The sequence below is a fragment of the Camelus ferus genome, chromosome 20, assembly GCF_009834535.1.
Source record: "Camelus ferus isolate YT-003-E chromosome 20, BCGSAC_Cfer_1.0, whole genome shotgun sequence".
Lineage (NCBI taxonomy): Eukaryota > Metazoa > Chordata > Mammalia > Artiodactyla > Camelidae > Camelus > Camelus ferus.
The window spans coordinates 19,750,779-19,773,399 of record NC_045715.1 but is presented as its reverse complement, the minus strand read 5'-3'; the positions used below and the strand labels follow the sequence as shown (position 1 = coordinate 19,773,399).

General features: G+C 47.1%; 2 protein-coding genes across 6 annotated transcripts; one reads left to right on the top strand and one right to left on the bottom strand.

Moving 5' to 3' along the window:
* Positions 1 to 545: 545 nt before the first annotated feature.
* On the bottom strand, positions 546 to 12,014 carry TRIM15 (tripartite motif containing 15). The gene is made up of 7 exons (XM_032462639.1): positions 10,629 to 12,014; positions 9,093 to 9,188; positions 6,221 to 6,451; positions 5,441 to 5,463; positions 4,027 to 4,142; positions 3,650 to 3,682; positions 546 to 2,714 (listed from the first exon to the last, which is right to left on the bottom strand). The coding sequence occupies exons 1-7, from the start codon at positions 10,995 to 10,997 to the stop codon at positions 2,197 to 2,199; spliced, it is 1,386 nt and encodes a 461-aa protein (XP_032318530.1). The 5' UTR covers positions 10,998 to 12,014; the 3' UTR covers positions 546 to 2,196.
* On the top strand, positions 2,587 to 22,224 carry LOC102512996 (tripartite motif-containing protein 10). 5 transcript variants are annotated; one of them, XM_032462642.1, is made up of 12 exons: positions 2,587 to 2,759; positions 2,871 to 3,071; positions 3,731 to 4,055; positions 9,162 to 9,299; positions 10,636 to 10,763; positions 12,890 to 13,978; positions 15,529 to 15,624; positions 16,211 to 16,441; positions 17,206 to 17,228; positions 17,706 to 17,821; positions 19,007 to 19,039; positions 20,272 to 22,224. In XM_032462642.1, the coding sequence occupies exons 6-12, from the start codon at positions 13,550 to 13,552 to the stop codon at positions 20,787 to 20,789; spliced, it is 1,446 nt and encodes a 481-aa protein (XP_032318533.1). In that variant the 5' UTR covers positions 2,587 to 2,759; positions 2,871 to 3,071; positions 3,731 to 4,055; positions 9,162 to 9,299; positions 10,636 to 10,763; positions 12,890 to 13,549; the 3' UTR covers positions 20,790 to 22,224. The 5 variants fall into 5 exon arrangements, with proteins under 5 accessions (XP_032318533.1, XP_032318534.1, XP_032318531.1 ...); XM_032462643.1 differs by lacking the exon at positions 2,871 to 3,071; XM_032462640.1 differs by lacking the exons at positions 2,587 to 2,759; positions 2,871 to 3,071 and having other exon boundaries at positions 4,014 to 4,148.
* The last annotated feature ends 397 nt before the right edge of the window (positions 22,225 to 22,621 follow it).

The window sequence follows — 22,621 nt, the reverse complement described above, 5'->3', positions numbered from 1 at the left end:
TAGATAAAGGCTCTCTACCAAAAAATCCACAAGGATCCTGTAAGCAGAGATAAAGGATGGTTTTACATCACAGACACCGCAACACAGATATCCTCAAACTCTCCAGCGGGCTACCTGAATGGATTAATTTCCTCCTCTTTCCCTCCAGGCAGCTCCCGGTCCTCATCTGGGGGTATTGGCTACCCCTAAACATTCTCCTTAGACTCCTAAATTCTCTTTTCTTTATGCAGGGCAATAAAGCATTTAATTCTGGCCCAGAGCCTCCACTTGTGTGTATCCACAGCCCTACATTTCCCAGACCACCCTAAAATGAAAAGCACCAGAAGCTTGGAAATAGTGTTGGTCGTTCATTTATTTTTTTCTATTTCATACAAAGAAAGCCCAAAAAAGCCCTGCCTGTCTAAAACACTGGTTCAGGGCAGAGGAAATGAAACAAAGCCCCATCATGAGCCGTCTGTTCGGAAAGTCTGAGCAGTGGTTGAAATGTCACCAGACTGAGGCACGAGGACCAGGATCTGCGGATTCCACTTCCTGCAGATTATGAAGACAAGCTGTGAAACCTGTTAGACAAGTTCCTTTAACTGTGTGCTAGTTTTCTCAACCACAGAGCGAGAAAAACAAAATGAGATCTCTGTATTTCACAGGTTTGTTATAAGATTCAAAAGAAGATGTGTATTTTTGCAAAATAACTTTTGACTTCGGTAATGTTTGACAAGTGTTACAGTAAGGCATGTGTTGTATATAGTTTTTCTCTGGAGGTGGATTGCAAGGAGTACTTATGGTATAATCTCATTTGGGTAAAAAAAAAAAGCTAAATGTACTTGTCTACAAAACTGGCAGGTTATACAAACTGTGATACTGGTGTTTACCTATAGAATATGGTAAGAGGAAGTGAGGTGGAGAGAGGGACTTTTCACTTACACTCTGTGCAAATGTTTGAATCCTTTTTTAACCAGCAGTATATACCACTTTTATAATAAATATTAGGCAATGCATTCTGCTTGTCACTCAGGAGGACAGAAGAAACCCCAAAACTCTGGCTTCTTTTACATCAAGGACTTCTATTTGCTCAGGTAAATTAGGGGTAATGATTCACAATCCCAGTGAATCATATTACAGTCTTGTAATGAAATTCACATATAGCACAGGCACTTAGAGTGTCTTTAAAACATCTGACCCCACACTTGAGCAAGGCTCATACGATATAAAAGGTATACTTATAGACTTATACTAGAGGGAACCTGATTGAGGATGAAGGTAGATCTTTTCGGGGGTTGGGTGGGACAGTGGGAATGTGAGTGTTAAACTTGAGAGGAGAGAGAGCAAGAATCAGAAAGGGTGGTGGTAGTGGTGTGGAAATCATCATCGTTACAGAAATTCATACTTAGCTTCGTAAAGTTATTTTAATGTGTGGTCTGTTTCTGTGTCCAATAATAACAGCAGTAATAATAATGAATATCTAAGAGGCTAGTTAGAACTGAACACAAGCCTTGTTTTGTTGGACAATGAGGTCTGGCCCTACTGCCATCAGGCAAGTCCTGAGTAAAAGAAGGGGCAGGATGTGTCTTGGTCACAGAGATTCCACTGACTTTAAAGCCTTTCCTTCAGCCCCATCAACACTGATTAGACACATGAAATGCAGGAGCGTGGGTGGGTCGCACACTTTATTAGGATATTCTCTATGGAAAAAAGACCTGAAGGTGTCAGAATGGAAGAGGACCTGCGTCTCCACAGGGCTGGATGAAGAAGCCATAAGGCCAAAGCATCTCCATGTATATGCCCAAGTAAAAACAGTCAACTGAATAAATTAGGGCAAGATCCACAAAGCTCTGTTTTTCCCATGACAGTTCCTTAGAAGCTTAAAAATTTTTTAGTCTTTTTTTCTCAACCCCCCCACTCCCACCCCGCTCCCCAGCTTTGCTGGTCTAGGCGCAGCCTCGCCCACCTCTGGTTCTACACTCATCACGCACATAAAGCAGGAGCGTTAGCGGTTGGGGCGGGGGGTTGGGTGGGGGGACCAGGAACGTCAGGGAGTTGAAAGACATAAGATAAATAAAGTGAAAAAATTACAAAGCTGTAGGGGCCCTGAGATCCCGGATCCTCCTGCCGTCTTGGGCACAACAACTTGCCCCGGAGGTTGGAGCTGGATCCCAGGGGTCTGCTTTCTCCGCTACACCGCCCTTTGGCCGCTCCAACTCAGCTTTTCAACGTAAGGCAGGAACCTTTTTTCCAGACAGCGAAGAAAGGGAAGACTTGGCCGGAGAAGGAGGCGGTGAAGGTGAAGATGGGCGCCCGGGTCTCGGCGTTGAGCAGGGTCACGCGCCCCGCCTCGTAGTCCAGGGCGACGCCCACGCGGCTCGGAACCTCGCTCAGTGGCAGGTCGGTGCCCGGGCTGGTGCTGGCCCAGCACTGCTGGTGCGAGAGGATCACGGCCCAGACGCCCTCCTCCGCGCTCAGGCCCTGCTCCCCCTTCCTCCTCACCTCCTCCCCGACCACGCCCACCGTGCAGCCGCCGCCGGCTCCCAGCTGCACCTCCACCTGCCAGCGGTGGCGCCCGGAGGAGAAACCGGGGGAGCCCAGCACCACCGGGAGACCCTCGAAGCGCAGAGGGCTGTCTGGCAGGTTCTGCTTCTGCCGGGTGTATCTCACTGACTTCCTGTCCTCGGAGAGGACCAGCCTCCGGCTGGCGGTCTGAGGGTCCAGTGTGACAACCCCTAGAGGGAGGAAGGCATGGACATCAACAGAGCTGGAGGCACCAGGTATACTCCTAGAGCACGTGTGCTGTGTATGGGAGGCAGAAAGCGCACCCGCCCTGTGCAGCCTGTCGTTGGCTCAGCTTCTCAGAACCTCAGTTTCCCCTTTTGTTCCAGCACAACGGAGGATGATAGCTCTTCTATCTGACCCGCAAGTGGTGCTGTGCTGAAACGCTTTGCTTCTTAAAGTGCAGTCCACGGACCAGTGGCATCCACTTTGCCTGGGAGCTTGTTAGAAATGCAGAATCTTGGGCCCCATCCCAGACCTACTAAATCAGAATCTGCATTTTAACAAGATCCTTCCCCCACCCCTTCCAGGTGAGTTTTCTGTACATTAATTTTCAGAAGCAGAATGAGGTGATGCTTCTGGAAATAGTTTCTAAATTAAGCACCAATTTAAAAGGAAATCCTGTCTTCTAAAATTGTACAAGATTTGTCCAAGTTAATAAAAAGTTTAGCACTTAAACCAACTATACTTCAATTTGAAAAAAGTCTAGCACAATGCTGGGCAAAAAACAAGGACCTGATAAATATTTTTGAATAAATAAATAATATCTACACAAGTAACTAACATTTTTTTTTAATTGGGGGGGGGTAATTAGGTTTATACAAGTCACTAACATTAACTGAACACTTATTATGTGCCAGGTACTATACTGAGCTTTTTGCATATAATAATTCATTTACTTTCAGCTATTTATGGGGTGGGTACTATTATATTTTCCATTTTATAGATAAAGAAACTATGGGACTTTATGATTTGCCCAATGTTTCATAACTAGCAAAAGTGAGAACAGAGAACCCAAGCAATCAGGCTCCAGCATTCATATATTTAATTGCTGTTTGCTGCCTTGGATTGAATGGATGAATGGCTTCACAAACCCCCAGGCACTTACCTGAATATGTTTCCAGGTGATGCACCAAGTTTTCTGAGGGAAGCAAAAATAGAAAGATCTGTGACTTTTTATTTCTTACAGGTGCCCTGAAAGGCCTTGTGTCCTGGGAGCAATGTGAGGACAAGAGAAGGCTCAGCTTCTGCTATGAAAGAAACACAGTCCTCACCTTCCTGGACTCAGTGCAGTGCCCGTCCTTGGGAAAAGGAGGAGACACTCTAGGGAATGGTCCCTCTGGGCAGAGTGGGATCACTAAAGGAAGGCTTCAGGGATGGAAGACGTCTTCAGCCAGGTTTGGAAGGTGGGGAAAGATGGAGATGGATGGAAGGCAGAAAGGCAACTGATGAGAATGGGGAAAGCTGCTGCTCCTTTCCCCTTACCTGAGAACGCCCTCATCAACTCTGGGAGGGTGAGTATTTTCCTGTGGAGATCACGGATCTTTTTGACAAGGTCAGGAGAAATGGCCTCTGGACTCACAAAAGTTTTCATTTCACATCTGCAGGTAAGTTGGGAACCAGTCAGGTTTTAACTTCAAAAATGATGTTTGGGTCATCCAGACAGAGTGAGGTTAAGTCAGACTAAGGAATCTTGACATCTGTGATGAATAATGAGATTGAGTATCATCTCTTTACCTTTGCTGGAAATGTTTAGCTGCTAAAGCAAGAGGCATTGACGTTAGACCTAGGAGGAACTAATGGTAACCACAGAACATTTGGGCATGTGGAGACCAAAAGGGAGGAGATCATTACCCCATGAACCTCTAGAGGGCAGTACAGTACCATTTGAAAAACAGCCTTAACCAGTCTAATATGCGCTGTTCATTACGAAAGGAAAGGGGCTGGAGGTTAGGGGAGATGAAAAAAGTAGGTGAAAGAAAACATATACTGCAGTGAAAAAGCCCTCAGTTCTGGTTCCAGCTCAGTGCTTGCCTGTCAGTTTTTGTGTGACCTTGAACAAGCACTTCCCCTCTAGGCTTCAGCTTCTTCATTGGACAAGAAGACCTCCAGAGGCCCACTTAGATCTAAATCTCTGACATTCTCTGAAAGTATGTTTAGAGAACTTCCTGATTCATGGACACCTGGTTCAGTGCCCTACCCATTACATGACAGCTTTTCCCTAGTTGTGTCTCTGCTCAGCCCGGGGTGGACTGCTGATGTTTGAAAGGAAAGGAGCCCCTACTTGCAAGGCCTCCCAGCTCCTGGTGACTGTCCTGTTATAGTAGTAGCATTTGAAATTCTGAAGAAATGGGAAAATTGAATGGGAAAGATGATTCAAAGAACATACTGGTCTTCCCAAGTTTTGTGCTTATCATATTCTCTACAAAATATTTCTACTTAGAATGGCTTTTTTTTTTTTTTATGTGGAGGTCCTGGGAATTGAACCCAGGACCTCATGCATGCTAAGCACATGCTCTGTCATTGAGCTATTACCCTCCCCCTTAGAATGACATTTTAAATGAAGTTAAATACTGACTCTAGGACTAATAATTTCAAAAATTAAATAGATATTCCTGGTTCAGCCTAAAAACATAATCATTATTTATAACTTTCACTTCTAAGGGGAAAATTGTGTCCCCAATACCAAACAATCAATTTAAAAAAGAATCTTTAGAATACAAACCTTAGTAAATCAGGGCTGTCTATGCATGAGTGAATGACAAAGTGTGTCTGTCACTGAGTATGCTTTTGCTTTTCTGTGTAGCCATCTGCGGAGGCTGGGTGAGTCAGTGAGTGCCCTCCCCCTTCAGTCTCAATGTCAAGAATAAAGCAGGTGGGACTGGAGAGTGGGCCCTACCTGCTCTGGTTGACTCTGACATCCTACAAGAGAAAAAGATACGCTTAGTTTCCACACATCCTTCCCACCAGGGATTCTGTAATTCTTTCTTTCTTAACATATCAGCCCCAAATTCCTCCTCCAGAGAGCTGATCTTTTTAATTACCTACTCATCAGACCAGCCATTTACATTATGCTTCCTTACTAATGTGGGACTGTGTAGTCAGTTCATTTGAACTGGTTTGTCTGTCTCAGCCTTATCCTAGGAGTGTCTTCTGCTTCCAACAATTAGGAGATGGTGGAGAGCAGGGACCAGGCCTTGAGTTATCAGCCAGGCCTGATGTGAAACAGGATAATATAATGCTAATCACAACAGGCACCATTTACTGAGTTCTTTCTGTGAGCCTGGGACCATGTTAAGCATTTTGCATGGATTGTTTTTTATAATCTGCAACAGCCCCATGAGGGAGATGCTATTATTAGCCCCATGTTTAGAGAGGTTATGAGATTTTCCAGGGTCACACAACTGGAAGAGCCAATACTCAGGCCCAAGATCATCTGATTCCAAAGCCCTTGGCATGACCGTAGTGCGTGACGTGGGCAAGAAGTCATCCAGCTTTCTGGGACTGCATCTCCATAACCTCTCTGGGCCAAAGGAACCCAATAACCATCAGTCCCTCCCATTAGAAATAATCTCCGCTTCCCCTTCCAGTCTCTCTCAACATCTTCCAGCCCCCAGCATGGTGTCCCCTTGCTGTGGAATCCCTCTCCTATCCCACGGGGTGGTGGGGTGTCTCTCACTTGTAGAAGCTCACTTGCTGGCTGCTGACACTTCTCCTCCAGCTCCTTGACCTGGGCTCCAAGCCGGGTGACTTCCTCGGAGAGCTTTGAGATATACTTGTCCCTCTCCTTCCAGATCTGCCGCTCCAGCTCCGTCAGCCTGGCCAGCAAGAGACACTGCTGTTCCCCCAGCTCCTGCTGCAACCTCTCAAAAGCTCCTTCCACCTGCTGCTTCTTGCTTTCAATCTGAGTCTGCAAGGGGCAGAGAGACACATGTGGTCAGGGAGAAGCTCACAGAGCTGGGTTCCAGGAGGATCATCTATATACTTGCTATTGATTAAAAGGGATAGGAAGTAACTAGTCCCAAGATTCATTCTCCCAAAAATGCCGTAGTAAAAGTATACGTGTCAGGACAGACTTAGCAATGATGACGGCAATGCTCTTGTCTTACCTAGAGATTCTATTAATAATGCACATTATACTCTCAGAGCTACGTTGAACTTCTCAAACATTCTTTCACATCTACAATACCATCCTAACCCTCCCATATCATCCCTAGAGTCGGGTGGAGATGATTCCTTAGAGAGCAACTGGAGCAAAAGGAAGCTGCGATTAGAACACAACTTATCAGAAGAGAATGGTGTGGCATTGGTCTTAGCCACTGAGGTCACCATCTATGGGGCATATTTTGTTGGGAGGTGATGGATGCTGGAGAGATCTTGTCCCAAAACTCTGTTTCCTTGGTCAAGGTACCAGAAATTCGCACACTGTGGATTTCCCCCTGCATAACTTTGTAGCATAAAGAAAGCGATGGGAGGGAACCAGGCATAAGCACACCATTGGCCTACAGTCCTCGGGGTCAACCTGGCGGGCAGTATAGATCGCAGACACTAATATACATTATCTGGCCCCATGCTTCCTATCTGAAGTCAAGGCTTTCAGGCAGACAGACTGTAATGGGAAGAGCAATGGACTAAAGGTCAAGAGACCCAGGTTCTAGCCATTTCATCATGAACTTGGGCTTTGCTGTGTAGCCTTGGGAGCATCACTTTTCTGGACATCAGTTTTCTGCTCAGAAAAATAATGGCTGGCAAGATAGATGTTGGATTAGAAGATGGCAGAACCACTCCCAGCTCTGATGTTCTAAGATTCCACAACCTTGACCCCACATACCCTTCTGCACAGGCAGGGGGTGAGGAGGAACAGTCTGCCTGTTCGCAGCCTGGCAACAAATAGCAGACAACAAGCTCCCCCAGAGTCTGTTAAGAAAAATCCCTAAATGGGGATTTCCAACTGGGAGAAATGGGTGAACTGTTTTTGTTTCAATATAGTGAATTTTAAAAACGGAAATGTAAAGAGTACTCAGTAACTTTATTCTAAAAGTTGACTAGTTAGTCAGGTAGACTAATGAGAAACATTTTTGAGCACAGAGGTTGGACGTAATTTTCAAGTTCCAGAGAATATTATTTAAGATTACAAGATGTTAGACCTAAAAATGGTATCATTAACTTAATGAAATCTGACAGCAGAATCCTACAGGTCATATTTTCTCAGCCCTGGGAAATGACAGTAAAAACCTTCAGTTAATGTAAAATCAACCAGGACTACCTCACCACGTGAAAAGTGAACTTAAGATCATTTTGAATAGCTACTGGATAAAATAGAAAACCCAAACTGAGATTACTTTTACAGAGTCAAAGAAGTGCTAAAAAGAGACTGGAGACAAAAGACCTAAATTCACCTATTTCTACTCGAACTACCTAAATTTTATAAGTATACACACACACACACACACACACACACACACACACATATATATCTATGTCAAAACATCTTGTTCCACACCTTAAGCATATGCATTTTTAATTCTTCAATTATATCTTAATAAAGCTGGGGTGGGAGAGAAAACGCACCCTTAAAAAAAAGAAAAAACAGTAATTCTGGCCATGCACATGTGTTATTTATTTAAGTGGAGGATTACCACTTCAGAAACTTGTGCAAAACATAAAAACACTTTCAAGTATTAAGAAAATAATTACACTTACAAATAATGTTATCATATGATATTGGGGAGTGGTCTTCTAAACCAAGAAAATCAGAATTTCTTACGAGACACTGTTCTGCCACAGATGTCTCAGTGAACTATTTCACTCATGGATGCTAGGTGGATATTTGATGTTTGAGAACAAAATTATATCTAGCCTGCTGAAGTCATTTAATGCAGACAACAAAAAATTCTCCAAAGTTACAAGAATCCTTAAAATGCCAGACAGAGCTGATGGGAAATTTTGGGAACTTCAGTATCAGAAGTAAATCAGAAGTGTCCAGAGGAGTGATCAAACCAAGAAGCCAATGCCTCTTCCAGGTACTGGCTGATCACAGGGACCTCATACCTGTGTGTCTTGTCCACTCTGCCCCCATGGAATGAACAAAGAAAAGTGCTGATTTGAGCCATTCCAAATGTGGGATCCCCAAATGTGGGAACCACAAGGAAAGCTCCCAAGAAAATAAGCTACTGGAATGAAGGGTCAGAAGAATTTAAACATCACATAAACTTCAGATATTAGAAATATACTTACTGGGGGAAGGGTAGAGCTCAGTGGTAGAGCACATGCTTAGCATGCACAAGGTCCTGGGTTCAATCCTCAATACTTCCGTTAAAATAAGTAATTATTTGTTTTAATAATTACCCCCCCACACACACACAAAGAAATACATTTAAAAGGGTTAATTAAAGACAATGGGAAAATAGAAAATAAAATTTATTTTAAAAGAGAAAAAAAAAAAGAACTGAAAAAGCATATTTGGAAAACAATAGAAACTGAACAGTTGAAAATAAACAAATAGAAAAGAAAACCCTGAAAGGAGAGGTGGCCAAGGACATGGCCTTTACCAGGAGCATTTGGAGCTTCTGATCTTCCCGACTCTTCATGGCTTCAATCTCATCTCTCTCCACACTCAGGGCTTCCAGCCGGCTCCTGAGACGATCCTGTGGAGCGAAGAATGGGCAGACAGAGGTGGCTTAATTCATCGTTCAACTCACAGATGTTAATTGTCTGCCCTGTTCTAGGCACACTGTCAAGTGCTGAAGAATTCAAAGGTGAAAAAGGCCCAGTTCTTGTCCCTAACAGACCACCACCTAGGGAAGGAGTATTTCACAAGTGATAAAAATGCAGACAAACGCAGTAATCAAGGTGTGCGGGTAGTGAGCTGGGAGCACAGCGGAGGGGGCAGTTCTGCCTGCAGGGACAAGGGGAGGCTTTAGAGAGCAGAATCCAGTTACAGTGGGTAATATCCAATTGGTTTAGAGAAGGAGAGGAGGCGGGTGGAGGGTATAGCTCGCGGTACAGCCTATGCGCGAGGTCCTGGGTTCAATCCCCAGAACCTCCATTAAAAGAAGAGAGAGAGAGAGAGGAGGAGGAGGAGAAGAGTACTTAATGCCTCTGAACTGTACACTTAGCAACTGGTAAAATGGTTAAAGAAAAAAAAAGTGAGGGGAGAGGAGAGCTTTCCAGGAGGGAAGTACATGCCAAAAGGAAAGAGTGTTAATTCAGAAAACAGCAGGTACCTAATGGTCAGTCTGTCTGGATATGTGATGCCAGGGGAGGGCGGCCGAGAGAAGACATTGGACAGGAAGGCAGGATCCCCACTGCAAGTGGCCTTGAATGCCTTGCTAAAGACTTGGGCTTCCTTTGGACCCTAGGGGTCCATGGAAGGACTGTGAGCAGGGGAGTGACGTGATCAGCTTTGTGTTTTGGGAAGCGCTGCCTCACAGCAAATTGGAAGGTGATTGGAGAGTGGAGACAGGGACCTTGTTGGAGCCTCTGGGTGACAGATGTTGAGAGCCTGGATTCAGTGGCGGTTGTGGGGATAATGCAGAGTGAAAGACTGAGAAGTACTTCTGAGGAAGCCGCTTCCAGACTTGGTGGCTGAGTGATGAGAGGGATCTGAGAGGCAGATAGAAGTGGATAATGTCCCCAGGACCAGATGGGCTACTGCCACACCTCCCTTTATCCGAAAGAAGAGCGGTGCTGTGGGACGCCTTCCTCGTCCCTCTCTTCCCTCCAAGCCCAAGTGGCCAGGGTCTTGCTAAACCTCATATCCAGTCTGGATCCGGGAGACCAAGTCCTCCCTGCCCATAACCTGTTCTCTCTCCTTCCCTAGAGAGTGAAGCCATGGCTACCATTCTCTGTGCTCTGTCACCGTGGTGTCCTCTCACAGCTGGAGCTTAAGTTCCCCCTAAGACTGTGAACGACCACACGTCTAAGTGGAACCACATGCCCCTCTGTCTAGGAGTTCCCCAGTGTCCCAACATTCTTGGGGTCCCCTGATGTGGAAGCCATGGCCCTTCATTCATATCCTTGCCCTGTTTACACCACAGGACACAGTCCTTCCCCAGCTGGCCCTGAGCTGACCCCATGCCTCTTACCCGGTAGGGCTGGATGGCCTCATCGAGGAAGCCCACGGTGTGGGCCTGGTGGGAGGGTCCCTCCCGGCAGAACACACAGAGGAACTCGGCATCATTCTCACAGAAGAAGTAGATCTTCTCACCGTGCTCCTCGCAGTAAGTCTCCCCCAGAGGGCCCAGAGGCACGGGGACCAAGAGGGTCTCTGTCTGCTCCTTCTCCTCGCAGAGGGGACAGAGCAGGACCCTGCCAGAGGGCTGGGCTCCCATCTGGGAGGGCGGGGGGAGGCACAGACGGCAGAAGGTGTGTCCACAGGTGGTGGTCACTCCATCCTCCAGGGGCCCTTTGCAGTCAGAACAGGCAGCCCCTTTGTGAGAGGGTGTTGAGGGCATCGTGATACCTTCCCCAGCCCGTCCACGCAGGCCTCTGCCTCAGTCTGCACGAATTCTCTTTCCCTGAAATTGACTCACTTTTACGTGAGTCACAGAGGGAAAGGAACAGGAGGCTGAGCGAGGGGAAGGCGGGAGTGACCGGACAGAGAAGCCACCTGGCTCCACCTCTTGTGCTTCCCAGAGTCCCAGCCACCACTTATCAGCTGAGTGAGTCCAAACTCCAGGGCATCTCGAATTACCCAGCATTTCCCATCAGTGGCGGGGTCAGCCCCTTCTCTACTCCTTCTTGTCCTTCTGGCCCCTGGGGTGGGGAGCAGGGCATGCCATGAGGTCACTGGGAGATGGGGTTTCCTGGAATCCCTCCCTTGACCATAGTTGGGTGGGGAGAACTGGGGAGGAGACACTGCTTCCTGTGTGACTGAGCAGGTGGGAGTCGTAAACTTCTGGCTTTGAGGTGTGCAAAGTTCAGCCGGAGTGGGAGGTGTCTGACTTCCGGGGGACTCTGTCCCAGGGGCTCTGTTCACACGTTGCAAGTGTGATGATGGCTCTCTGGGGCCCCTCCTCTGCCCTCCTTTCCTAGTCTCACCAGTTCAGGCCGGTATCTCCTAAACTCCTAACCCCCACCATCTCCCCATGCCACTGTCCCTCCTGGAGTCTGGGTAACACTGTAGTTCAATTTTAGTTTTTAACTGCAGCAGAGAGAAGGCAAGAAATCATAATACAATTAATTCATGTTGATACTATTTAGAAAACTCGAAAAGATAAACAGATTCAACCACGTTTATCTAAAGCTTAGTATTTTCATATTATTACATCCAATCTGATAACAACCCTTTGGGGCAGGAATAATCACTTTTCTTTTACAGAGAAGGAAATGTAAACTGAAAGGTAAAGGGACCTCCCCAAAGTCACAGAGCTAGAAAGTTACAAGGCTGGGTTCAATCTAAGTCTCCTGGCTTCCAGCCCTGTGCCCCTCCCAAACTCCGAGCCAAGACAATGATCAAACAGCCACGGTTCTTCAGCTGTCACCTACATTTGTGGATAAAACCAAGGAAAACTCTTTCCATTCCCCCAGTGGATGATCAGCGCCCCTCGCTGTTTCACTCCCCTTTCACTCCATCTGTATTGTACAACACCTTCCCTTTCCACCCCGCCTACGCCCTCTGCCCCCAAGGGCACTGCCCTTGGAGCCGCCCTTGTCCAGCACCAGAGCCTCCATCTACACGAGGCTGCTGAGCCTTGAGATGGGGCCGGTCCCAACTGAGATGTGCTGTATGTGTAAAATACACCCCAGATTTCAAAGACTTAAATTAAATTAAAAATTTAGGGAGAAGGTATAGTTCAGTGGTAGAGTGCCTGTTTAGCATGCATGAGGTCCTGGGTTCAATTCCTAGTACCTCTGTTAAAATAAATAAATATAAATAAATAAATTTAATTACACCCCCCTTAAAAAAAAAACCCAAGTGGATAAAAGTCATAAAGTTTAAAAAAATTTAAAAGAATGTAAAATGTCTCATGATGAATGTTTTCTGCTGATTCCATGTTGATACTGTTTGGGGCTAAACATTCATTCATTTCACTTTTTGCTTTTAAAAATATGACAGCTGGGAATTTTGAAATTGCACATGTGGCTCACATTGTATGTCTATGGGACAACACAGCTCTGAGACAGATCTGAGGGTGAACGATGGCCTCCCACCCGCCTCCCTACGTGCTTCGGGCAAGCTGAGTAACCTGGCTGAGCCCAGCTAATATCCTAATAGCACCGATGTTGTAGAGCAGACAGGGGGAATAAATAAGATCATAAGTTTAAGTTACTTATAGCAGCGTGAGGAATACCATCATCGTAAATAAATGCCAGCTGTTATTTTTCTTTCTCCTCCCCCACACAGAGTACATTCCAACCCCTTTGGAAGCCTCTGGCAGGCTGGTTGGGGCATCACTGGTGAAGTTACTTGTGCCATGTTCCCCACCCCCCAGGGCACTGCGCCCTTATCTGGGTCTCCACACTCCCCTGGATTGGCTGATACCTCCAATCTCCCTGGAGCCAGCTGGTCATATTGCAGGGAGGCTGGGGTGGCAGCACTGCACTGGGACCCAGTCTCCCTCCTGCTCCCCAAAGAACAGCCCCTTTCAACTGTGGATGGTTAAGATACGACCACTTTCCTTCTACTGCGAGTGTCTCTGGATGGACGGGAAGGAGCAGCGACCCCCAGGTCATGGGAGTAACTGAGGTCATCTCTGGAATGCTGTGACCCCATCCTCCCGCTCTTTCTCTAACTCTGCTGTTGGAGGGTGTGTGTCTGTTCCTTTGGGAGGGGGCAGCAGAACCCTGGCTGCCAGAGATGCAAGTGGGTGCCTTGCCCTTGTGTGCGCGTGCGCGTGTGTGCAACCATGAAGGGGTCAGTGGGTTTGTAAAATGCCCCTGTGACCGGCGGTGTGTGCTTGTGGGTGTGTGAGTGTGTGGTGTGTGTCCTCATTGTTCTCCTGGCCCTTCACCCCAAGCCAAGCAGAGAGGGTGACCTTGAAGAGGCCACGAGCGCAGCAGCACCATGGCCTCGGCTGCCTCAGTGACCAGCCTGGCCGATGAGGTCAACTGCCCCATCTGCCAAGGGACCCTGAGGGAGCCGGTCACCATCGACTGTGGCCACAATTTCTGCCACTGCTGCCTCACCCGCTACCTTGAGATCCCCGGCCCGGACCCCGAGGAGCCCCCCAGCTGCCCACTCTGCAAGGGGCCTTTCCGCCCAGGGAGCTTCCGGCCCAACTGGCAGCTGGCCAGCGTGGTGGAGAACATCAAGCGTCTGGAGCTGGCGTCCAGGCTGGGCTCAGAGGAGGAGGACGTCTGCCAGGAGCACGGGGAGAAAATCTACTTCTTCTGCGAGGATGATGAGATGCAGCTGTGTGTGGTGTGCCGCGAGGCCCCGGAGCATCGCGCCCACACCGTGCGCTTCCTGGAGGACGCAGCGGGGCCCTACAGGGTAGGACAGGGGACACTGAGAAGTTCCCAGGGTGGGTCTGGGATTGGACTGGACTGAGAGAATCAGAGCGGAGTTGTGAATTATTTGGGCCACTCTGAAGCCAAATTCCATCCCCCTGCTTCTATCAGCCAGGGAATAGACCCAGGGGTGGAAGATCGGGCTCATGTTTTAAGCATGTCTGATGTTGTTTACTTGTGCCCAACACATGATAGTAGCTCAATAAATGCATGTGGAAGGAATGAGTCACCAAAACATGAGCGTGTGTGTCTGGATCATAGATCAGTCAGGTGTGTCTGAGGATGTCTGGGCTTGCACTTGAGGGAATGACTGTACAGTGTGTGCGAGTATTAATGTCCGCACATTTACCAGGGCATGCAGTGTATTTGGGGGGGATCTGGATACTTGAGTGCGTATGTGTAACTGAGTACTCATGTTTGTGAATAAATTGGTGTTTACGTATGTGCAGGTTGGGTAAATATATGTGGTATGTAATTTTATTTGTCATTAAATGAGTGTGTGTTGTGTACGTGCTGCATTTTTAGTACAGGGGGGTGTCTATGTGTACGTGTCAATTAGTTAATTAACGTTTATTGGTGAGAGTTCTAAATGTATTTGGAATGTATCTACTCGGTCATTAATGTGTGTATACTTGTTCCAAACTCTATTCTAGAGCAAGCAATTTTTAAAACAATTCATTGATTATTTTTGCATTATACGAGTTTCTTGTTCCCTCCAGAATCACACCCAGAAAGTTTATTCCATTCACCAGAGGTGTTGTTTGGATGTGTTCCCTTTGGGACATGTGAGAAAGTTGGGATAATTTCAAAGAAGGGCATATCAAGCTCAGAACAGGTCCCAGGTACTACTCACTACAGGAGAAAGAAATTAGGGTGTTTAGCCTGCAGACAGGAAGGCTCAGGTGGGAACATGGAGTCAGGAAACATGGAGCAGGATAAAAAGAGATAGCCTTGATCAAAATTCTTGGAGGACAAGACAAGAGGGAAAAGACCAAAGAGAGTAAGCTGTCAAGGACAATAAAGGGCCAGGCTTTTTCGGCTAAGAGAGTGACTCCTTCCCTTGTCATGCCATCCCCAGGGGCAGAAATGACACCTCTTAACAAATCATTTCCATCTTCAGTATTTTTAAAATTTTTAATTGAAGTATAGTTGATTTACAATGTTGTATTAGTTTCTAGCATACAGCAAAGTGATTCAGAAATATATATACTTATATATTCTTTTTTATTGAAATACAGTTGATTGACAATGTTGTGTTAGCTTCTGGTGTGCAGCATAGTGATTCATACATATATATACATATTCTTTTTCATATTCCTTTTCACTAGAGGTTATTACAAGGTATTGAATACAGTTCCCTGTATTCTTTCTTTTCCATTATAGTTTACTATAAGATACTGACTATAGTTCTCTGTGCTATCTAGTAGGACCTTGTTGTTTATTTTATATATAGCAGTTTGTATCTGCTAATCCGAAGCTCCTAATTTATCCCTCCCCTCTACAGCTTAAATACTTTATGCTCCTTTTCTCCAGGAACAAATACAGAAATGTCTCGAGTGTCTAAGAAGAGAGAGAGAGGAGATTCAAGGAATCCAATCAAGAGAAAATCAAAGGACACAAGTCCTCCTGGTAGGTCATCATCCCTCCCCGGGTCGTCTTCCCTTCCTCAGGGTCCAGTGTCTCTCTGACACTGAGGCAACGTAGTATTCAGGGCTTTGAAGTCATTCTGAGTTTGAATCCTGACTCTGACGTTAACTAGCTCTATGACCTCAAACAACTCTCTATCCTCAGTTTATCTTTTTGTGAAGTGGAAATTAAAAATCATCACTATGACACCGAATTGCTCTAAGGATTGTAATGCCAGCTTAGTGCTGTGCACAAAATGTGCACTTCATAAAAGGCAGGAGGTAGGGTCTCCTCACCACCTCCCTGACACCTCATGTGAGCCTCACCCTTTTAGAAGCTCCTGCAGGAGCCCAGGTGATGCTGGGCAGTGGAGCACCCAGAAGGGGCATGGTGAGTGGAAAGAAAACCATACCATTGTTCCAAGTCTCTCTGGGCACCCAGGGAAGGGGGCTCTGACATTACCACCAAACTCCAGAGGATGTGGATATAGGCCAGGAGGGAGATGGGAGTGAATTAAGGGAAAAGAAGGAAAAGGAAGCAGAGGAAGAGAAGGAATAACTTCCTTCTGGCCTCTCCTCCTGTCCTTCAGACTCAGGTGGCCACCAAGAAACAAAAGGTGATATCTGAGTTTGCACATCTGAGCCAGTTCCTGGAAGAACAGCGGAACATCCTCTTAGCCCAGTTGGAGAGTCTGGATAGAGACATCTTGAAGCAACAGGATGAGTTTGATGTCCTGGTCACTAGGGAAATCTGCCGGTTTAGCACCCTGATTGCAGAACTGGAGGAGAAGAACGAGAGGCCGGCAAGGGAGCTCCTGACGGTGAGACCTGAGCCCCGCCCCCGCTTACCCGTGCTCACCTGTGATTGCATCTTTACCCGTTAAGCCGTCTCTCCTTCACTCACACATCTCTGTTTCCCAAGGGGAAGATGGGTCACAGGACCGGAAGTTCCAAATTCTAAGAGCCTTTGCTTCCCCAAGAATCTTCTGGTCATTTTGCTCCCTGGTTTTGGTCTCTTCATCCTAACATCCATGAAATAGGGAAGACAGTTTGTTTATTTAGCTCACAAATATTTTGTTTATTTGTGAGGACCCAACAATAAAATGCAAGTGAAAGCAGCACTTTGAAATGCATCAAGCACTATGCGAACAAATGTCAAGTGCTGTTTCCAAGGCAAACTGTTCTCTGTGTCGCTACCCACCAGTCAGAAAGTTCTTTCTGGTCTATTTCACTTCCTTGCACTGGAGGAGAGATACAGGGGTGGTCCCCAACAAGGCATCAGAAATGCAGCATGATTTAGGGGGACACACTTGGGACTGAGAAGCAGACGACCTTGGGGTGGGGCTTGCCTTTGCCTCTAACTGTCAGGGGCAGGTCACTTCACCATCCAGATCTTATAAAATAAAGGGGTTAGGGTATAAGATCCCTGAAGCCTCGTAAACCGTAAAACGCTATGACTCCATGGATCTGGTGTCCTTTTTCTATTCAGGGCTGAGAATGCGGTATGTTGTCTTTTCCAGTTATGAGAAGGTGGGAGGGAGAAAGTGGAAACTGAATCCCTGCTTTCTGTCTCTCTTTCTCCTAGCATATCAGAAGCACTCTAATAAGGTAAGTTCTTCTCTTCTCTTTTCATATATACACGTACAGACATGCACCATATGTACAACTTATTGCCATACAAATGTACAGTCTCACGTTAAGGATTAAAAATTCACATGTGAACTTTCACGTACTCAAATGCATTCCTGTGGGGAGGGTATAACTCAGTGACAGAGTGTGTGCTTAGCGTGCATGAGGTCCTGGTTTCAATCCCCAGTACCTCCATTTAAAAAAATAAAAAATAAACAAACCTAATCCTCCCCCCACAAAATACTCGAATGCATTCCCATGTTTAGCTGTAGATACACACCCCTGTGTGGCACTGCCCAGGAGTGGGCAGTGGGAGAGGGGGTCCATCCTAAAGGAAATATGTCTCCCCTTGGGAATCGGCACCTCCAAGCCTAATTAGGAGAAGGCAACCAGCTGCGTCTGGAGGCATCGCTAAGGAGGGCAATTCCCAGACCCCGCCATTTCTGTGCTCCGTAGATGTGAAACCAGAAGGTGCCGGAAACCAGAGGCTATACCCCCTGAGCTGGGCCAGAGGATTCGGGACTTCTCCCAGCAGGCCCTGCCGCTGCAGAGGGAGATGAAGATATTTCTGGGTAAGAGGACCCCACGGAGCACAGCCTGAAGCCTGAGTCTTCCATGCTCTTTGGCCCGATAAGCATGACCTTTGACAAAGCTTGCTCCCTTCAGTGCCTGGGTTTCCTTATTGGCAGATCTTTATCAAATCTGCTTATCAGGTTGCTGTGACAACAAAGAGAGCTAATAAAAGTGAAGATTTCCAGAAAACATTCAACTGATTTGAAAAATAATTATAGCTAATCACTTGGCATGAAGCGATATACAAGATAATGATGAACAAAATCTGTCATTGTCAATAATTTTAAAAATCCACAGGGGCATTCGTCATATATGATAAGTTTTAGATGATGAACTTTGTTAACTAATAACCAGCAAGAGTGTTTCTCTTTGCCCTATGGTAGCTGACTTCCTCCCTCCTCTTCTCCCCACCCCCACCCCCCCACCCCACCTGCCGCCGTCATCAGTCTGGTTCTCAGAGTTGAACCGCCCTGGTGGAGACCGTGTTCCCCTTTTCCGGGAATAGGGAGTGGTGGTAGGAGAGGGTGTGGATGGCTTGAAATGAGAGTCGGGAATGGTGGCTCGCTGCCAACACCTCCTCTTCCTCCCACGTGACATGAATGATGCCACCTATTGCCAAATGACCCACCCACCAAAATGTCACCTTAGAAGAGCTTTCCCCACAAGTCCACTTCCTGCCAAGTACTCCCAGTGGTCTGGCAGTGAAGGAAACTACCCTAATCAAAGGCTGACCTTTGACTCTCCTCCAAATTATTTCCAAGCAGAACGAGACAGAAATTAACCCACTTAGCTGTTCATTAAATAGATGTTTCTCAAGGATTTACTATGTCCTGGGCTCTGTGCAAGTCACTGAAGGCAAACATGGTCCCTGCCTACTCAGAGCTGGGGAAACGGGGCTCAAAGTGGGTTCCTGGCCAGCAGCATCCGAGTCCCCTGGGAACTTGCCAGAAATGTAAATCTCGGCCTCACCCTGGGCCACCTGAATCAAAAACACATGTGTTTGAGCAAGTGCTCCAGGGACTCTGATGCAAGTTCAAGTTCAGAACTACTGGTCTGGAGGGTTCCAGCTTCCATCCTTCTTTGTCCCTTCTCTTCTCAGGGCCTCAGTTTCCTCTTCATAAAGTGTTCTATGATGGTTTTGTGAGACTAATGAAACCTCATCCTTTTTCATTTCCTCCTTACAGAAAAATTCTGCTTTGAGTTGGACTATGAGCCAGGTAAGCAGCCTACATCAGGATGGGAGGGAGTGAGGAATCTACAGTTGAAAAGGACAGTTACTTTTACAGGGTTGTACACTGGACACTGTAATAGTAAATACATGCATATCATATATATAAATGTACACACACACATATGTCACACATGGCAGTGACACATGTGACTGCCTTTGTAAGACTTGTGGGAAAACCATGAAAAAGGGACAAGCACACACATACACCTGGCGTGAAGCACATGTTCTGATCTGCACATGATGACAGAATAGAACGATTAAATTGGAATGGGACAAGTTCCATTGGGAAAGTCTTCCTGGATGAGGGGAAGTTTGATCTGGGTTAAGAATCACATTCTTAGATGTGTCAGGACCCACTCCTCCCACTCAAGTGTTAATTTCATAGATGACATTTAGGAGGAGGACAGCCTGTGGGTGGGAAAAGAATGAATAGATTGGACCCCATTCAAGGCTATTGTTCCCAGTCTATCAGCCAAAGACCCTGATAAGTCATAGAGTTCTTGCAAGAGACTCTCTAACTCATAGACATATCTGAATTTATGAATTGGTCCCAATTTATGAATATTCAAAGTAACAATATGCTGGGGTCTGCACAAGTTTTTGATGTTAAAAAGTGGTCCTCAGACTCTGCCAGTTTTTGTATTACTGAGGCAGAAGGAATAACCCCTGGGTGAGCCAGAGAGCCTGCCGGGGGAGCACAGGCTGTGTAAATGAGTCATAAGTGCCCAGGGAGTGATCATAAAGTTTGGACTCAAGGGAGAATGTCTCCGCCTTCCGAGATACGCGACATGATGTGTCAGCAGTAGGAGGAGGTCAGAGCAGGCACGCACAGCTTTGGGAGTCAGCCAGTTTGCACCGAGCAGAAGTGCTTTCCAGGGGATCGCACAGAACCGGATGAGCGCATGGATGTCCTAACTAATGAACTAACAACTAGAACTAACAACTAACGTAGGTAGGCATCCTCCGAGGCAGGCACTAGCATGATAGGAATCACGTGCAGATCTTGTTAAACTACAGATTCTATTTCAGGTGGTCTGGGGTAGAGTTTGAGGGTCTAGCACATTCCCAGATGACATCTGTGCTGCTGGTCCTTGCAGATGCTATATATGTTGTTGGTAATCACACCAACAGGGGGGGTGCCAAGGGGAGTTTTTAGGTTTTTCTTGAAGGTGATAGCATGTCTTCTGACATCTGTGTCCCTTTTGGTCTTCCCCACAGCTCACATCTCCCTAGACCCCCAGACTTCCCACCCCAAGCTCCTCCTGTCTGAGGACCACCAGCAGGCTCGGTTCTCCTACAAATGGCAGAACTCTCCAGGAAACCCCCAGCGCTTTGACCAGGCCACCTGTGTCCTGGCCCATGATGGCTTCACAGGGGGGAGACACACGTGGGTGGTGAGTGTAGACTTGGCTCACGGGGGCAGCTGCACACTGGGTGTGGTTAGTAAGGACATCCGGCGGAAGGGGGAGCTTCGGCTGCGGCCAGAGGAGGGGGTGTGGGCCCTGAGGCTGACATGGGGCTTCATCTCGGCCCTGAGCTCCTTCCCTACACGCCTGGCTCTGGAGGAACAGCCCCGGCAGGTGAGGGTGTCTATTGACTATGAGGTGGGCTGGGTAATCTTTGTCAATGCTGTCACTCGAGAGCCCATCTACACCTTCACTGCCTCCTTCACCCAGAAGGTCTATCCCTTCTTTGGGCTCTGGGGCCGAGGGTCCAGTTTCTCCCTGAGCTCCTGAAAGGGTCAGCTACTCTCCCCAAAACACAAGACTCAGAGAAAGGGCCTAAGGACTTGACCCTGACTGGGTCACCTGGGAGATTTGGAACAGTAATTACACTTTAGGTGATGTGATAGAGTCGGGACTTTGGCAAGGGACAAGGTGGGATGACCTTCAATCTGCTGATCAAACCCTTTCCACAATGCCCAGTGGATGGGACTCAGACCACTGCCCGGCCTCCCCACCACCATCCCCACCTGGCGCGGAAGCAGCTGTGTAGAGGAAGGAATACTAGATTTGGAGCTGGAAGACTTGGGGTCTAGACCCAGCCTTGTAATCAACTAATTGTATGATCTTAAACTAGGCCTCTCATCTCTCTTCATCTTGTTTTCTCCCCCAAATATTAGGGTTCATTTACTCATATCCTTAAGAAACATTTATTGTGTGCTAATTATGAACCAAGCAGTATGGTAGCCATTTGTGAAATGAAAAAAACAAAACAAAACAAAAAATGTCCTGAATGAGAAGGAGCTCATGAGAAAAGGCAGAGACATAGGAGGTAAGGACAGCACAGTGTGATGGGTGCTGTGACAGGGGTGTTAGGGAAGCTCAGAGGAGGCAGGAGTTCAGTCAGGAAAAGATGAGTCTGAAAAATGAGTGTGGTAAATGATTCAAGGAGTGGAAGAAGCATCTTAGGAAGAAGGGACCACAGAGAACTGGCTGGATGATCTGTATGAGACACAGGGTCACATTCATTGTCCTCATGAGCAGATGCGCTGCCACCCCCACCCCTGACACCACTCAATGCCTCCCTTGTCCTAGTGGTGTCACTTCCGGCTGAGATGAAAGTGCGGGGCCTTGGTGGGGAGGGGACAGGGGAGGCATGGCCATAAGCCACAGCCCAAGGACCTCACTCAACCCCCAGGGAAAATCTTCTTCCTGATCTGTTGCTCACCACCTGAGGTTGACAAATGAGGTGAAAGGAATGAGATGGTGGGAAGGAATGAGTCCCAGATAGCCCAGTTCGGAGCACAGAAATAGCACTATCGTAAGCTTTGGGCTGGGTGATAGACAGCCGGGTGGAGGCAGGGGGTGAATTGGGTGAGCTGTGACTTTCAGCCCAAAGCATTGGGGCTGCTCTAGGCCTGGACAAGAAGTGCCATCTGAGGGTCGGGGCAAGAGAAGGGGGACAATTAAGGATTTGTAGAAGGTGTGTGGGTTTGGGGCAGAGAGCTGGAGGAGAGCAGGTGGTACTGGCAGAAGCTGTACCCATGGGTGGCACGAAGAAACTGAGCACCCCTGCCTGGTGCTCGAAATCCCCCTGCCTGGTGCTGATGCTGGGACAGGAACAAGCACTGACACATGGCTGCCTAGAATTTGTAAAATTTGTAAAATGATTTCCATTGTCCCAAGGAATTATAAACCCTATGCAAAATAAAAGCCCTGTCTTACCTTATTTTCTAGTTTTTGTTGGTGGTATCATTTATTCTGCTTAAACATACCCTTCACTGACCATCTCTTGAACACTCTCTCTGTTGTCTCTGCTCAGACAAAAACTAAAAGGTTCTAGTCATCTGCCCCCAGGGCCCCTGGGGGAGCGGACCATCCAGGTGCAACCTCAGAGAGGGTGGGCACAGTGGATTGAGGCCCCGGCTTAGAAGTCATCCCCCAAGTCCTGCGCTTTATCCTCAGTTTAGCAGGTAGAAAAGACTGGGAGATCAGGAGACAGGAGTTGGAGGCAAGTTCGGTTCCTTTAGCTGGGTGTGTTCAGTATTTCATATGAAAGGTTGTATATTAAAAAAAGAAAAATAAGCACACTCAAGTCCCTAAATAATGGTAAAACATACCAAAAG

Coding starts and splice junctions, on each gene's coding strand:
- TRIM15 (XM_032462639.1), bottom strand. CDS start 10,997: ATGCCCTCAACACCCTCTCACAAAGGGGCTGCCTGTTCTGACTGCAAA. Junction 9,189..10,628: donor AGGCCATCCAGCCCTACCGG/GTAAGAGGCATG, acceptor TTCGCTCCACAG/GATCGTCTCAGGAGCCGGCT. Junction 2,715..3,649: donor TCACCTGGAAACATATTCAG/GTAAGTGCCTGG, acceptor TCCTCCCTCTAG/GGGTTGTCACACTGGACCCT.
- LOC102512996 (XM_032462643.1), top strand. CDS start 13,550: ATGGCCTCGGCTGCCTCAGTGACCAGCCTGGCCGATGAGGTCAACTGC. Junction 15,625..16,210: donor AAAGGACACAAGTCCTCCTG/GTAGGTCATCAT, acceptor CCTGTCCTTCAG/ACTCAGGTGGCCACCAAGAA. Junction 17,822..19,006: donor GGAGATGAAGATATTTCTGG/GTAAGAGGACCC, acceptor TCCTCCTTACAG/AAAAATTCTGCTTTGAGTTG.